The sequence below is a fragment of the Hyla sarda genome, chromosome 5 (genome assembly GCF_029499605.1).
Source record: "Hyla sarda isolate aHylSar1 chromosome 5, aHylSar1.hap1, whole genome shotgun sequence".
NCBI classification, from domain to species: domain Eukaryota; kingdom Metazoa; phylum Chordata; class Amphibia; order Anura; family Hylidae; genus Hyla; species Hyla sarda.
This window is the reverse complement of record NC_079193.1, coordinates 264440701-264456205: the sequence shown is the minus strand read 5'-3', so window position 1 is coordinate 264456205 and position 15505 is coordinate 264440701. Positions and strand designations below refer to the sequence as shown.

The 15505-nt window shown below is 42.6% G+C and overlaps 1 protein-coding gene across 2 annotated transcripts in view; it reads left to right on the top strand.

The window, feature by feature from the left end:
* SMCHD1 (structural maintenance of chromosomes flexible hinge domain containing 1) overlaps nucleotides 1–15505 on the top strand; it is a 449735-nt gene that overhangs the window by 168171 nt on the left and 266059 nt on the right. For both annotated transcript variants that reach the window (XM_056521656.1, XM_056521657.1), the window contains exons 18-20: nucleotides 4611–4688; nucleotides 8020–8139; nucleotides 9526–9667. In XM_056521656.1, the coding sequence (XP_056377631.1) occupies nucleotides 4611–4688; nucleotides 8020–8139; nucleotides 9526–9667 (340 nt within the window). The remainder of the gene's footprint in view (nucleotides 1–4610; nucleotides 4689–8019; nucleotides 8140–9525; nucleotides 9668–15505) is intronic.

The window sequence follows — 15505 nt, the reverse complement described above, 5'->3', positions numbered from 1 at the left end:
TTAAACCCTCCAAAGTAAGGAGGAATTAGTTAGTGTATTTAACGAGACAGGGTATCTCCCTTAGCAACGGTGCAACAGCCAGTCGATAAACTTTGAAATGGGCTCAGTTAGTGACCCCACCCCGGAGACAATAGGTCTCCCGGGTGGGGACACCAGAGTTGTGTGCGTTTTAGGCAGAAAATATCATGTCGCAGGTTTCGGGTTAGGTAATAATTTTTCTGCCATTTTTTTGGAAAGAACATTTTTCTCAACGCTATTTTTCTCAACGGGGGAAGGAAGGAAGGAAGACGCAGATGATCTCAGGTTCATGTTCATTCTGCTCCTCCAACAGAAGAGCCGTTAACACATTGAGACATTCCACTTCTGATGGAGGAGCATTTTGCAGTGCACTAAAACCAAGAGTAGCAGTGCTCACGGGAATTTCTCCCTCCGCTCAAAGTGCTGCTACTTTTATTGTGAAAAAACTTTTTTAGAGATAATTTTTGAATTGCTTTAAATAAATCAATTTAAAAATTTCAAAAAGGGTCACCAAGACTTATTGCCCATATTCTAGAAGACCATGCAGGAGACATAAAAGTATGACATTTCTAGGAATTGAAGTGGTTTCTGTGAAAGAGGGCATAGACAGACTCAAAGCACTTCTTCAGTACGAAGCAAGGTGGATCATTCGGACCGAAGCTTGGGGAAACCTAGGTCTGAATGACAACCTTGATTTGAATGCGTTTGTCTAAATCCCTGTTTAGCTTTATTACGTTCTTATGTTATTTTATCTTCAGCTAAAGTTTTGTGCACATCTAGAAAAGAAAAAGAATCACTGTTTTTAATGTTTTTTACAGATCCGAATATATTTTATAAATTGTGATAAACAATATTCCTGTTGTCTTAATAATATTGCAGTGCTGTTGTACCTCCCCCTCTGACGTGACAGGGGAAAGGAGGTATTTACCTGGCCTCTCACGTCAGAGGAGGTGTGACCTGAAGAAGCGCCGGGAGCGGCGTGAAATAGCTGTTGTACGATACACTGCTTGTTCAAGCACCCCGCTGTATGTTTTACACACTGTACCGAATAAAGAAGATTCTGTTCACTAACCGTGAGTGCCACTTGACTTCTTCTATCCCCTATTTCATTGCATTGCTCGTATTCTGAAGGTTGAGCACTGTGGTGTTTGCAGATAAGGATCCGTAGCTCTATTACACTAATGTGGACTATCTGTGCCTGTTGGAATATGTCTACAGAGTTAATGCCGGACATCTGCCGGAACGGTGATGTCCGGCATTAGCCACTGGTCCTGGCTGTTGATTGCAGCCGGGACCGTTGGGTATGATGCGAGCTCAACTCTCTTCATAACCCTCCCGTGCCACGGTGTTTTGCAGAAAGGGGTTAAAGTCCCATTGCCCCCATGGCCCTAACTTTTATTGTTTTCAACACAGGGTGCCTCCAGCTGTTTCATCACTACAACTCCCAGCATGCCCTTACAGCCAATACATGTCAGGGCAAGCTGGGAGTTGTAGTGGTGAAACAGCTGGAGGCACCCTGTGTAGATGAACGAAGGGCGGAAGTCTGCTCCCCCAGCAGGCATCAGTGACGTTGTGCCTGCTGGGGAAGTCTGCCTGGTAGTGAGCACACTACCAGGCAGCCAAAAAGACCTTTTTAATATAGTAAAAAAAAATTAAAAGCAGGGAGGGGGTTAGGGATAGATGGGCAATAGGCAGGGACAGGAAAAAAAAATATAGGATGGTGGGAGCTACTGTTAAAGGTCAAAATGTGCTTCGTCCTTAAGGGGTTAAGCATCCACCCAAACAAATGTCATCCAATGTTAACTGGGTGGGTGTGAGTATGAAGAACCGGGTCTAGTCACATGACATGACAGCTAATCATTAACCACTTAATGAACAGGTACACCCTGACGTCCTGGCACTTAAAGGGGTAATCCATCCCTAGCACCTTATCCCCTATCCAAAGGATAGGGGATAAGATGTCATATCCCTGGGGTCCCGCCGCTGGGGACCCCCGGGATCTCCGCTGCAGCACCCCGCTATCATTACTTGGTCCTGAGTATCGTGAAGTCACGGCTCTTCCCCCTCATGACATCATGGCCCGCCCCCTTAATAAAAGTCTATGGGAGGGGAAGTGGCAGCCATCACGCCCCCTCCCATAGACTTGCATTAAGGGGGCGGGCTGTAACATCACTGGGTGGAGCCGTGACGTCACGATGCTCTGGCCCCTATATCGCCAGTCATTACGCACAGAGCGAGTTTGCTCTGTTTAAAAATGATAGTGGGGTGCTGCAGCGGAGATCCCGAGGGTCCCCTGCGGCAGTACCCACACGATCTGACGTCTTATCCCCTATCCTTTGGATAGGGGATAAGATTCTTGGGGCAGAGTACCCATTTAAGGACTGAGTCCTGTTACCGGGGTTTAAACTGATCTCATGAGCGGAGAACGCTTCAAATCCCGTGGGCCCCCGACTATCAGCCTGGACCCAGGTTTAATGCCGGGCATTACCCCTTTAGACGGCGGGATCAAAGTTGATCAAGGCATCTAAAATGAAAGTGAAACTATCCCTTTAGCTCGGCAGAGCTGATCGGGACTATCGCGACAAAATCACGATGCCCGAATCAGCTTACTGGACGACAGAAGGGTACTCACCTGCCTCCTCGTCATCCGATCAGCGATCTACTGCTCCAAGCCTGCCTAGTCTAGCAGAGCGCCAGTAGCCAGAAGACTGGCTCCCTACCACTGTAGGTTGCACTCGGGCCCGCACGTTCTCTTTGTATACAGGAAACCTAACTGTATCTTGGGAGGACCAGTGGTGGCCTCCAGGAAACAAAGTGGTCCGGTATACTTGTATCTCTGTTTCATACTACCTCATTCTATGCTTCATAATACTTTAAACTATATTTATGATCCAGTTTATAAGTGTGACAACTACTATGTCTATATCTATTATTGGGGAGTATATCTAAGGTAGTTCCATACCATCGGACACCTACTGGAGTTGTTAGGGACCCTGATTTTTTGACAATTCAGACACTGAGTCTACAAGATACATGATTGTACCATTGTCGTTGTTCCCTTGAAGAAGCTGCTATATGCAGCGGAAACTCTTTGGACTGTTACTAAACGTGGTACAATAGGTAATAAGTTATACATGATTTTATAGGGTCACAAACTTGGTGTATTTTAACTTGACTGAAGTAAAAGTTATGTTTTCGAAGTACTTCCCTTGGTATATTTCATCTAATTTTGCAGGGAATAATTCTCTATACCCCTTGGCCTACTGTGAGGCAGTTACTGTATCACAGATCCTGAGAGGGGTCAGAAGATGACTATTTTAAACATACCAATTTTGTTGCATGTAGTTAGGTTTTATTTTATTCTACTACTTAAAAAAAAAAATTCTATGTGAATTGGGTATCCTTATAACCATATGGACCTACAGGATGAAAATAAGGTGTCATTTTTAAGCGAAAGTGCACTGCGTAGAAAAGAAAGCCCTAAAAAGTTGCAAAATTACTTTTTTTATTTTATTTCACCACACAAATAATTTTTTTTGTTCCGCCTCAGATTGTTTTAAAATAAGTGATGTCATTACAAAGGTGACAATTGGTGAGACAAAAAATAAGCCCTTATATGGGTCTGTAGTTGCAAAATTTAATGCGTTATGATTTTTATAAAAAAAACAAAAGTGCTTAAAGGGGTATTCCGGGAATTTTTTTTTATTTGACTATGCTACAGTGGCTGTAAAGTTAGTGTAGTTCATAATATATTGTCTTTTTACCTGTGTGTGACGGTTTTCTCACAATTCTCATGTGATTTTCACCCCAATATTTATTTATACCAGCATACAAAATGACTGCTGGCTCGGATTTTTCCCAGCTTGCAATGCGGTCGAGACCTGACTCTCTAGTCAGCTGATGACAGGGAGCCGGTCTGCTTCAATGGGTGGAGAGAGCAATCTGCAACTAATGCAACAGCTTTAGGCATCCTGATTGAAGACCACAGGTCTGCAGCTCATTTATGTTTCAATGGGTGGGGTAGCTGATGTGTGGGAAGGAGGAAAATGGAATCATGGGATTTGTAGGCAAACTAGAAAACTGAAAACAGGAAATACAAGTTCACAGAAAGCTAGCCACAGTGTTATGGTAATCTCACAACATAGCCATTTAGCCCAAGACAACCGCAGATCCTTCCTAAGCATGTCCATTACTGTCTGCCAGGTACGTACTAAAATCACCTTATGCTGGATAACCCATTTAAGCTGAAAATGGGCTGAGTCCTTAAGGGGTTAAAACAATAGTAGCCTGTAGAGCTTGTGGAAATAATAGGTTGGGTTAAAGACTTTTACTATATCATATAAACTATTCACATGGCCACATACATTTACAAATCTTAGCTATTTAGGAAAGCGGAAACATCTGACCAGTAAGTCTTCAACCTTTGACGTTCCCAAACGTTGTGTTATAAGGTGCTACAGACAAAATTACACCTGGTGTGGGTGTCAGTAGGTATGAAGTGTCTCACCACGAAGCATGTTTGGATTTGTTAGACTCTATGCGTGAATATAACCTTAACACTAAATTCTAACTAATTGTTTTATTTATTATAGCATCAAGTGGAGATAAAGAAATAATTTCTCATATAAGTCAGCATGGAGGAAAATGGCCATACTGGTTTAAGAAAATGGGTAAGTAATTTAACATGAACATCTTTTAAATTGCCGGTTTCCATTTATTTTGGCATTCAGACTATAATTTGTTAAAATGCAGAAAAATGTACCTGTCACATTGAAAATGCTGTTCAGTCTGGAGATCCCCTACAGATCCCCTACTCCTCCTTGGGATCTAAATTTGGTTCTCAGTGCCCTACAGGGTACTCCCTTCGAACCTCTCCCGGATGTTCCTCTTAGTATCCTTTCCTGGAAGTTGGCCTTCCTCATTGCGGTTACTTCCATTAGGAGAGTTCCGGAGCTACCATCTCTCTCCTGCCGTTCTCCCTACCTGGTCGTACACCAGGACAAGGTTGTTTTTCGTCTGGTCCCATACTTTTTGCCTAAGGTGGTCTCTGCCTTTCACCTAAGTGAGAACGTGTCACTGATATTATTTTATTAAAACCCAACATATTTACTAAGGTTTCTATAGAAAATGGGGTGACTATGAGCTCTGGAAAACACTACAGCTCAGCGCTGTTGTAAATAATTCAAAACGTGGGGAAACATTAGTAAATATGGTGGAAAAATAATTGTAGGGAATTAAAACCAACAAAGAAAACTGCATTCCACTCTTAGGAATCAGGGGCATTGGCCTGAGTGGAGTGGAGTTTTCTTTGTGGGTTTTAATTTCCTACAAGAATTTTTCCACGTTATTTACTAAGGTTTCCCTACATTTTACATTACTCACTACATTTTGCAATTACAACTGCTTAGCTTTAAAGTTTTCCAGAGCTCAAATCCACCACATTTTCTGTGGTAACAGTGAATATGTTGGGATTTTTATTAAATGTTGGGAACACGCCCCTTTTTCTGAGTAAAATGGAAAGTTGGTCAGGTTTTTTTTACACAAATTCTGGCGCACAAGCCGACAAAACAGGTCATGGCCCTGGTTTACTAAGAGTGGAGTGTAGTTTTCTTTTGAAAAAAAAAAAAAAACTGATATTTTTTTCATGGTATTTACTAAAGTTTCCCTACGTTTTGCACTTTTACCTACATTTTGCTTTTTTTTTTTTTTTTTAACTTATGCTCTGAGCTGTCGGGTTTTCCAGAGCTCAAATCCACCACATTTTCTCTGGAAACCTTAGTAATTATGTTGGTAATTTATTTGAAAATGTCGGGTACATGCCCCCTTTTTGGTGGCCATGCCTCTTTTAATTTTTATTTCCCCCCCCCCCCCCCCCTAGTAAAATGGAGACATAGTCAGGTTTTTACATTATCACGACCTGTACCCCAAGTGAGTTAGGGGACCAATGAACAATTACCAAACCCACGGGCCTAAGTCCAGGGTAAAAAAAAAAAAAAAAACTATTAAAGCCCACCCCTAAAACTTCACTTTTATTGTGATATTATAAAAGTGTTTGTTAAAACTCAAGTATTGATGAGGGAATGGGTTATCCCATTCCCTCCGGATGACGTTGCTGATGCAACAAATTATGTTGACAGGGCACGCATACTGCTTTCAATACTGGTTTTGATGTTGGGTAACAGTGGTGGCTACTGCAGAGACCTGTACAAGCCAGTCGGCTAAATAAATAAATATACATACTACCAACATCAATACCTGAGTTTTAACAAACACTCTTTTTTATAATCTCACAATAAAAGTGAAGTTTTAGGGGTGGGCTTTAATGGGGTTTCTTTTTCCCCCGGGCTTGGGCCCGGGGTTTGGTAATTGTTTTTACATTTCTGGCGCAAATTCTGACACACAATTTTTGTGCAATGTGCCAAATTCTGGCACACAACCCCACAAACCTTGTCAGGTTTACTATAGTAAATCAGGACCATTATCTTTATTCTTTAGGTCCATGTGGTTTCAATGATACCCAAATTAAATAGGTTTAATTTTAAAAATAAGGTTTTGCACAAAAATTTGTACGCTTAAAATTGGCCTCTTTTGGCCCCTATAACTTTTTTGTTTTTCCTTATACGGGCTGTTTGAGGGCTCTTTGTTTGCTCCATGATCTGTAGTTTTCATCTGTACCGATCTTTGTTTTGATGGGACTTTTTGATCGCTTTTTAGAATTTTTTTTTTAGGGTATACAAAGTGGCTAGAGATGAGCAAACTTACAGTAAATTCGATTCGTCACGAACTTCTCGGCTCGGCAGTTGATGACTTTTCCTGCATAAATTAGTTCAGCTTTCCGGTGCTCCGGTGGGCTGGAAAAGGTGGATACAGTCCTAGGAGACTCTTTCCTAGGAATGTATCCACCTTTTCCAGCCCACCGGAGCACCTGAAGGCTGAACTAATTTACACACGAAAAGTAATTAACTGCCGAGCCGAGAAGTTTGTGACGAATCAAATTTACTGTAAGTTCGCTCATCTCTAAAAGTGGCCAAAAATACGCAATTCTGGAATTTGCTTTTCTTTTAAGTATACACCATTGATTGTGCAGTTTAATTAACATTATATTTTTATAGTTTGGACACTTGCCCACATGGTAATATCACGTTTATGTTTATTTTTGTTTACATTTTTATTTTTATGGGAAAAGGAGGGGTGATTCAAAGATTGCATACACTGAACAATGCTATGCCATAGCATACCATTGATCAGGGTTATCATCTCTCCATTGATCCAGTCTGCCATGACTGACTGGAGCATTGTAGCCCCAATTAGATGGCGAGGAGGCAGGTAAGGGCTCCATCGCTGTCCTCTCAGCTGGTCAGGACAGAGCAATTTCACCGGGGTGGTCGCTATCACGCAGACTGAAAGTATGTAAGAATTGGTGGGGATCTCAGCAGCCAGTATGTTTACATGGTAAAGTTACTTGATGCATGTTGGCATTGAATATGAAGTATCTTATGTTATGTAATGTATGGGAAACTGACAGGCTGTTCACACGCACTAAACTCTATACACTTTGTTATAGTGCAGATGAACAGCATTAAAATGAGGGATCACTTCCATAAATTGATCCAGTGGATTAAAAGTTCTTGCCGGCTTGCCTCCTCTATATACAGCTATGCCCGCCCAGCTGATGAATAGTCTAATTTCTTAACTCTCACGTCCCATGTTAGCTCTCACGTCACTAGGATGTGAGAGTGAAAGACAATTTGAAAATTCATCACATGGGTGGGTATATCACGGTGTATAGAGGAGGCAGAGGTGCTTGGCAAAGTCAGTTCCCTGCCTCCATTGCTTATAACAGTGCTATAGCAATGCAGATACCAAGAGGCAGAACTTTTATTCCACTGGACCCCTCATTTTAATGCTGTTCACTCGCACTATAAACCAGTGTATTGGGTTTAGAGCTGGCTAACAGCCTGTCAGTTTCCCTTTTAACATTTTTTATTTATTTTATTTCAGAGAACATTACAAAGCTTGGAGATTATACGCTCAAACTTCAAGTTGTGTTAAATGAAAGTAATGCTGACAAATATGGAGGGAAAGCCCTGCCATGTAAAAAGGTTTCTTTTAAGATTGTGGGTAAGCATCGGTGACTCTGCCAGTTGTTTTTATATGTAACGTTTCATGATGGTGTATCCATTATACTTAAAACAGTGTTTGAAGCTGGGCACTGTAAAAAAAAAAAAAATAGGTGTGATTCTTCTTCAGAAATATAAGTTAAAAAACTAAGGGTTAAATGGGCATTGTCAGATACAAAAACTTTTTATATGTTGTGCATCTTGGCAAAACATTAACCTTTCTAATATACTTAATAGAAAAATGTAAAAAATGTCTTTTTATAGAAATCAAGCCATATAAAATCATGGCTTTGTCCAAGCTTGAAGCCCAGGCCTGGGCAAAGTCCAGTAAGTGAGGTTGGGCTAGCACTCCTCTGTGCTCTCTCCTGTCCTATCAGTTTTCTATGTGTTTGGTAGTCCTCCTTATTGCTCTGCTACTTTAAAAACACTATACAGTTTACATTTATTTTGTCCTCTAAACATTATTCCCCTAAAGAAGTCCCCATGTTTTTTATTTTTTCTCACACATGTGGCTAGAAACGCATTGGGAATTGTCACTTGTAAGGGGAAATCATTTTTACGTTTTTATTAACCTCAGTTGCTATTATATTGTATACCCAATATATGTGATGGTTTTGATGGGCAGTGTATCAGTCTACTGTATAGATGATGAGCAGTGTGACTACCATGCTAACAGTTTTTATACCCAGAATCTGGGCTAATTGTCTCTTTAAAATTTTGCTTTTTTATTTTTTTATTTATTTATTTGGGGAAGCTCACTCTTTCTCGTCTGTTGGATTTTATTCTATTTCTATTAAGATATTTTATTGGAAAAATACAAAGGAATTTCCAGCTCCCATAAACAATGGTAGAAAAAAATATTAAAAGTCCAAAATTTAATTAGTCCATTTTACAACAAAAAATGAAAAACACCCTGTGTAGATAAAACCCCTATGCCGACGCGTTTCGGTCTAATGCGTCCTTACTCATGCCATGACTAAGGACGCGTTAGTCTGAAATGCGTCTGTGTAGGGGTTTTTATCTACACAGGGGGTTTTTCATTTTTGGTTTTAATATGGACTAATTAAATTTTGGACTTTTAATATTTTTTTCTACCATTGTTTTTGGGAGCTGAAAATTCCTTTGTATTTTCCCTCATGCACCGGGGTAACGGCTCGGCTTCATCCTGGCTTCCAATTTAACCCAGAGACTAAGCAACTATAAACCGTGAGCTGGCTACAATTTTCTTTGACTGTATTAAGATATTTTATTACTGGGGTTTGATATATTCTATGAGGTTTCCATATCCTTGTCGAATGTGCAGGCCTACTAAGTATTGATTATTTGTCAAACATAGAATCAACCTTGAAAGTTTTGCGAAAATTTTTATAATTGTTTCTTTTTCTAGAGGGCAAGCCATATAAATTCTTTGTTGGACCCGTAGAACCAATTCTAGTTGGAATACCATTCAATATACCTTTAAATGTGCAAGATGAATTTGGTCATTCTACATTGCTTTCAGCAGACATTCAGCCAGTTTTGGAGGGAAGGTATTTACTCATACATCTGATTGTATTTTTTTTTTTAGTCCTAACCAATAAACAGCTGTCATTTCCTTTTGTTCTAGTCTAAATTAAAATTATCTTCATGCCAAAACTTAACTTGAAATTCATATTGTAAAGAGCATTCCCCCATTGTATAGGAGATGAATGTAAGGACATTGAGGGTCCCATCAGCAGAACATTAAAGGAACCTTTCAGGAGGATATAAATCTACAATCTATTACCAATCTGTATGGCAACAGTTAACAATGATATCCTTGTGTTATGTGGCCAGTACAGCATATTTAGAAAATAAATTGGAGAACAGCGTGTGCTATATTAAAATTTCCGGAGATATCCATCTGAAAACTGGTGTTACCGGAGCTGTGGTCAGTAACATAGGCAATTAGTAGTAAACAGTGGGAACTGAGGACGGGAACAACAATAATTAACATTATAATATGTATTGGCGAAACTAATTACATTTGCATTATCTACAAAATGAATTTTGATATAGGAGAATACTCCTTCAACCATTTGGGGACACCTGACTTGCCTGTACTCCCTGGATGCCTAGGACTTGGCGCACCAGAACATACATGTACATCTAGTCATCTACAGATCACCACCGCTAACTGCGGTGATCGGGCCGGGATGACTGCTGTTATCTAATGGCAGCCATCCTGGCACATCCTCGAAGGGGGTCCTGAGACTGGTGAACCACACCACTTCCAGGCTAATCCTTCCTCCAAGTGACCCAGAAGATGAGGGTAATTGGTGCTGTCCGAGACTGCAACAATTACTTTTAAGCTTCTGTAGTGAGGTTGCAGTTGTGCCACCTCTTGGATAGCTGTGTTTGGCTGCTTCCGCCATCCAACAATTTACAGCTACTGTCGGAAGATTCAAGGTTACGTAGCTTCATTAACCTGTGCGGCCATCTTATACTTAGTAGTGCGCGCCATCCTCCACCACAGTATACAGGGAGAGATTTAGATCAGGCATGGGCCAATCAGGAACGAAAGTGAATATGATTATTCATTGGCACTGATCACATGAGCGCTCAGTAGGCGAAAGTGCTCACGTGACCAGCGGCAAATTTTTTTTTAATTCACCCAGCGGGCCCGCCTCCTGTGCGCAGTTCAGTGGGGATAGAAGAGGATCTTCTAAGGGACACTGCTCTGGACTACAGGTGCGTAGTTAACTCATTGACCCCTCATCGGTCATCCTGTTCACCCAAACTGTAATTCAGTGTATTGGGTTTATTGTGGGTGAACAGGATGACCTTTTTCCTTTAAGTATAAAAGAGCAGCTAGCCACTGTTAGTAAATGGCCCGCTCCATTGCTAATCAGTGTAGTACTACTGATCAGCATTTTTTGGGGGGATGCAGGCGTTTTTTCAGGGTTAGAACCTGTCAATCAAGTTCAGCAGATACGTCTCCCCTTGCCCGGTCCCTTTTTTTTTTTTTATATTAAATAATACACGGTAACAGCAAGAATATACATATCCAGAGATGCATGTACAGTCATTGCCGTAAATGTTGGCACCTTGGAAAGTTTTCAAGAAAATGAAGTATTTCTCACAGAAAAGGATTGCAGTAACACATGTTTTGCTATACACATGTTTATTCCCTTTGTGTGTATTGGAACTAAATCCAAATTGGACATAATGTCACACCAAACTCCAAAAATGGGCTGGACAAAATTATTGGCACCCTTTTAAAATTGTGGATAAATAGGTTAGTTTCAAGCATGTGATGCTCAGAGGCAAGTAACAGGTGTGGGCAATATAAAAATCACACCCGACAGCAGATAAAAAAGAGAGAAGTTCACTTAGTCTTTGCATTGTGTGTCTGTGTGTGCCACACTAAGCTTGGACAACAAAAAAAGAGAAGATAACTGTCTGAGGACTTGTAACCTTGAGACTGGTGATATTTTTCCACAATTTTGGTTCACAAGTCCATCTCAAGAGATCTAGATTTGCCTTTGTCCACAGTGCGCAACATTATCAAGAAGTTTGCAACCCATGGCACTGTAGATAATCTCCCTGGGCGTGGACGGAAGAGAAAAAGTGATGAAAGGTGTCAACACAGGATAGTCCGGATTATAGATAAGCAGCCCCAAACAAGTTCCAAAGATATTCAAGCTGTCCTTCAGGCTCTGGGAGCATCAGTGTCACTGTAAACGATCTGTTGACATATAAATTAAATGAAACGCTATGGCAGGAGACTCGGGAGGACCCCACTGCTGACACAGAGATGTAAAAAAGCAAGACTACATTTTGCCAAAATGAACTTGAGTAAGCCAAAATCATTCTGGGAAAATGTCTTGTGGACAGATGAGACCAAGATAGAGCTTTTTGGCAAAGCACATCATTCTATTGCTTACCAAAAATGGAATGAGGCCTACAAAGAAAAGAACACAGTACCTACAGTGAAATATGGTGGAGGTTCAATGATGTTTTGGGGTTGTTCTGCTGCTTCTGACACTGGGTGCCTTGAATTTGTGCAAGGCATCATGAAATCTGAGGATTACCAAAGGATTTTGGGTTTTACTGTACAGCCCAGAGTCAGAAAGCTGGCTTTGCATCTGAGATCTTGGGTCATAGAAACACAGAATGTGTCGGCAGATAAGAACCATTTGGTCCTTCTAGTCTGCCCAATAATCTGAATCCTATCAATAGTCCCTGGCCCATCTTATATGAAAGATAGCCTTATGCTTATTCCATGCATGCTTAAAGGGAACCAATCATCACTTTTTACCCCCTGTAACTATTAAAAACACGTCCTAGAGCATGTAACCATTGTTCCTACCATGTTTCTGTAGTGCATGGCAATGAATGAAAAGCTCCGAAAATCAACTTATAAAATGTCCCGCGCTGTATATTAATTTCTGTAAGTAGTCCCTTGGGCGGTGCTGCATTCCTATTTAGTCACCGTGGCCAGAGCTGAAATCACGCCCCTCCCGTCCTAAACACGCCTACATGGGCGTGATTAACAGCCCGGCCGCAGTGGAATCAGCCTCGTCTTCCCTGTCAGCTCGTGCAGTTACAGAAGCAAGGAGCGCGAGTCTGCAGACTGCTGGAGTGCCGCTGGGTCCTAGTGCCAGCTGGATACATACACTCTCCTACTGTCAGTGGAGAGCATAACATCTAGAGATCGGCGAGGGACACATAGAACATATTGTACTTCAATCCTCCTGTCCACCTGTCTTCTTAGGTAGATTACTAAATGTTAGGTGTATGTATTAAATTGTTATACACTGAAAAGGGAGTGTGGGGGTATAACATAATTACAATTCCCAGCATGTCCGGAGAGCCAAAGTCTGTCTGTGCATGCAGAGAGTTGTACTTTTGCAACAGCTGGAGGCACACTAATTGTGAACCAATGGGTAACATGCCAGTGTTTCCCAACAGGTATGCCTACATTTTGCTACAAAGTTACAACTCCCAGCATGCCCGGAAAGCCAAAGGTTGTCCGTGCACGCTGAGAGTTGTAGTTTTGCAATAGCTGGAGACACACTGGTTGGGAAACACTGGCTTATCTTATTAGGTAGCGTCACTCAGTCAGGGTTGCTATGTTATAGAAGTTGCTCAACTACAACTCCCAGCATGCCCTGACAAGCTTTCGCTCTCCGGGCATGCTGGGAGTTATAGTATTGCAACTTCTATAACATAGTGACCCTGACTGAGTGACGCTACCTAATGAGATAAGCCAGTGTTTCCCAACCAGTGTGTCTCCAGCTGTTGCAAAACTACAACTCTCAGCATGCATGACTTTGGCTTTTCGGGCATGCTGGGAGTTGTAGTTTTATGGAACAATTAAATCCATAAAACTGCGCCCCCACCCCACCCCCAGTGGATAACTAGTACTCCCACTAATCCCTCCATCTCTGCCCCCCCCCCTCCTTCATTGATTATCAGCACTAGTGATCATCAGACTCCCCCCCCCCCCCCCCCCCCCCACTCTTTTCAGTGTATAACATAATTTAATACATACACCTAACTAACATTTAGTAATCTACCTTAGAAGGCAGGTGGACAGGAGGACTGAAGTCCCTCGCCAACCTCTAGATGTTATGCTCTCCACTGACAGCAGGAGAGTGTATCCGGCTGGCACTAGGACCCAGCGGCACTCCAGCAGTCTGCAGACTCGCGCTCCTTGCTTCTGTAACTGCACGAGCTGACAGGGTAGACGAGGCTGATTCCACTGCGGCCGGGCTGTTAATCACGCCCATGTAGGCGTGTTTAGGACGGGAGGGGCGTGATTTCAGCTCTGGCCACGGTGACTAAATAGGAATGCAGCACCGCCCAAGGGACAACTAACAGAAATTAACATACAGCGCGGGACATTTTATAAGTTGATTTTCTGAGCTTTTCATTCATTGCCATGCACTACAGAAACATGGTAGGAACAATGGTTACATGCTCTAGGATGTGTTTTTAATAGTTACAGGGGGTAAAAAGTGATTGGTTCCCTTTAAACTCCTCCACTGTATTTTCATCAACCACTTCTGCAGGAAGGCTATTCCATGCATCCACTACTCTCTGAGTATAGTAATACTTCCTGATATTACTTTTAAACATTTGCCTCTCTAATATAAAACTATGTCCACTTGTAGTTTATCTTCGTTTAAATGTCCTCTCCACCTTTACCTTGTTGATTACCTTTATGTACCGTATTTATCGACGTATAACACACACTTTTTAGGCAAAAATTTTTTTGCCTAAAGTCTACCTGCGTGTTATACGCCGATAAGCTGCTGCAGTTCAATGATTTAAAGCGGGCACTTTAAATCAATGAACTGCAGCGGCTTTGCAGGTGCAGAGAACGCCAGCGCTGCCAGCTTCTCTGCCTTCCCTTCTCTCCTCCTGGCTATCGGCACCGCTGCCCGTTCTCTCCCCCTGACTAACGGTGCCAGCGCCCCATTGCCGGCGCCGATAGCCAGGGGGAGAGAAGCAGCGCCGGCAATGGGTCAGCGGCCCATGGGTCAGCGGCTGGTTCAGGCCTCCGGTGTGCGTCCCCTGCGTCGTTGCTATGCGCTGCACAGTGCGGCGCAAAGACGTCACGCCATTGCGCCGCGGCGTTCAGTGCATAGCAACGACGCATGGGACGCACACCAGAGGCCTGAAGCAGTGCGGACCCGACCCCGGCAACATGTAATTATGCAACCGGGGATGGGGGGAGGCAGCGGCGCCGGCAATGGGTGCCGCTGCCCCTTCTCTCCCCCTGGCTGTCGGCGCCGCTGCCCCATTGCTGGAGCAGATTCTTTCCCCCTGGCTATCGGCGCCGGTAATGGGGCGCCGGCACCGATAGTCAGGGGAAGAGAACGGGCAGCCGCGCCGATAGCCAGGGGGAGAGAAACGGCGGCAGCAGGGCTCTAGACCCCAGGAAAGGCAGGGGGAGAGAAGCGGGCAGCGACGGCCTCTCTCCCCCTGCCTTTCCTGGGGGTGTATCGGGGTATACACATGCACACACACGCACCCTCATTTTACCATGGATATTTGGGTAAAAAACTTTTTTTTTACCCAAATATCCTTGGTAAAATGAGGGTGCGTGTTATAGGCCGGTGCGTGGTATACCCCAATAAATACGGTATTTATAAGTCTCTATCATATCACCTCTGTCTCTTCTTTCTTCCAAGCTATACATGTTAAGGTCCTTTTATCCTTTCCTGGTAAGTTTTATCCTGCAATCCATGTACTAGTTTAGTAGCTCCTCTCTGAACTCTCTCTAGAGTATCTATAGCCTCTTCCAGCAGGACAATGACCCCAAACATACGTCAAAAAGCACCCAGAAATGGATGGCAACAAAGCGCTGTAAATCCTATTGAACACATATGGAGAGATCT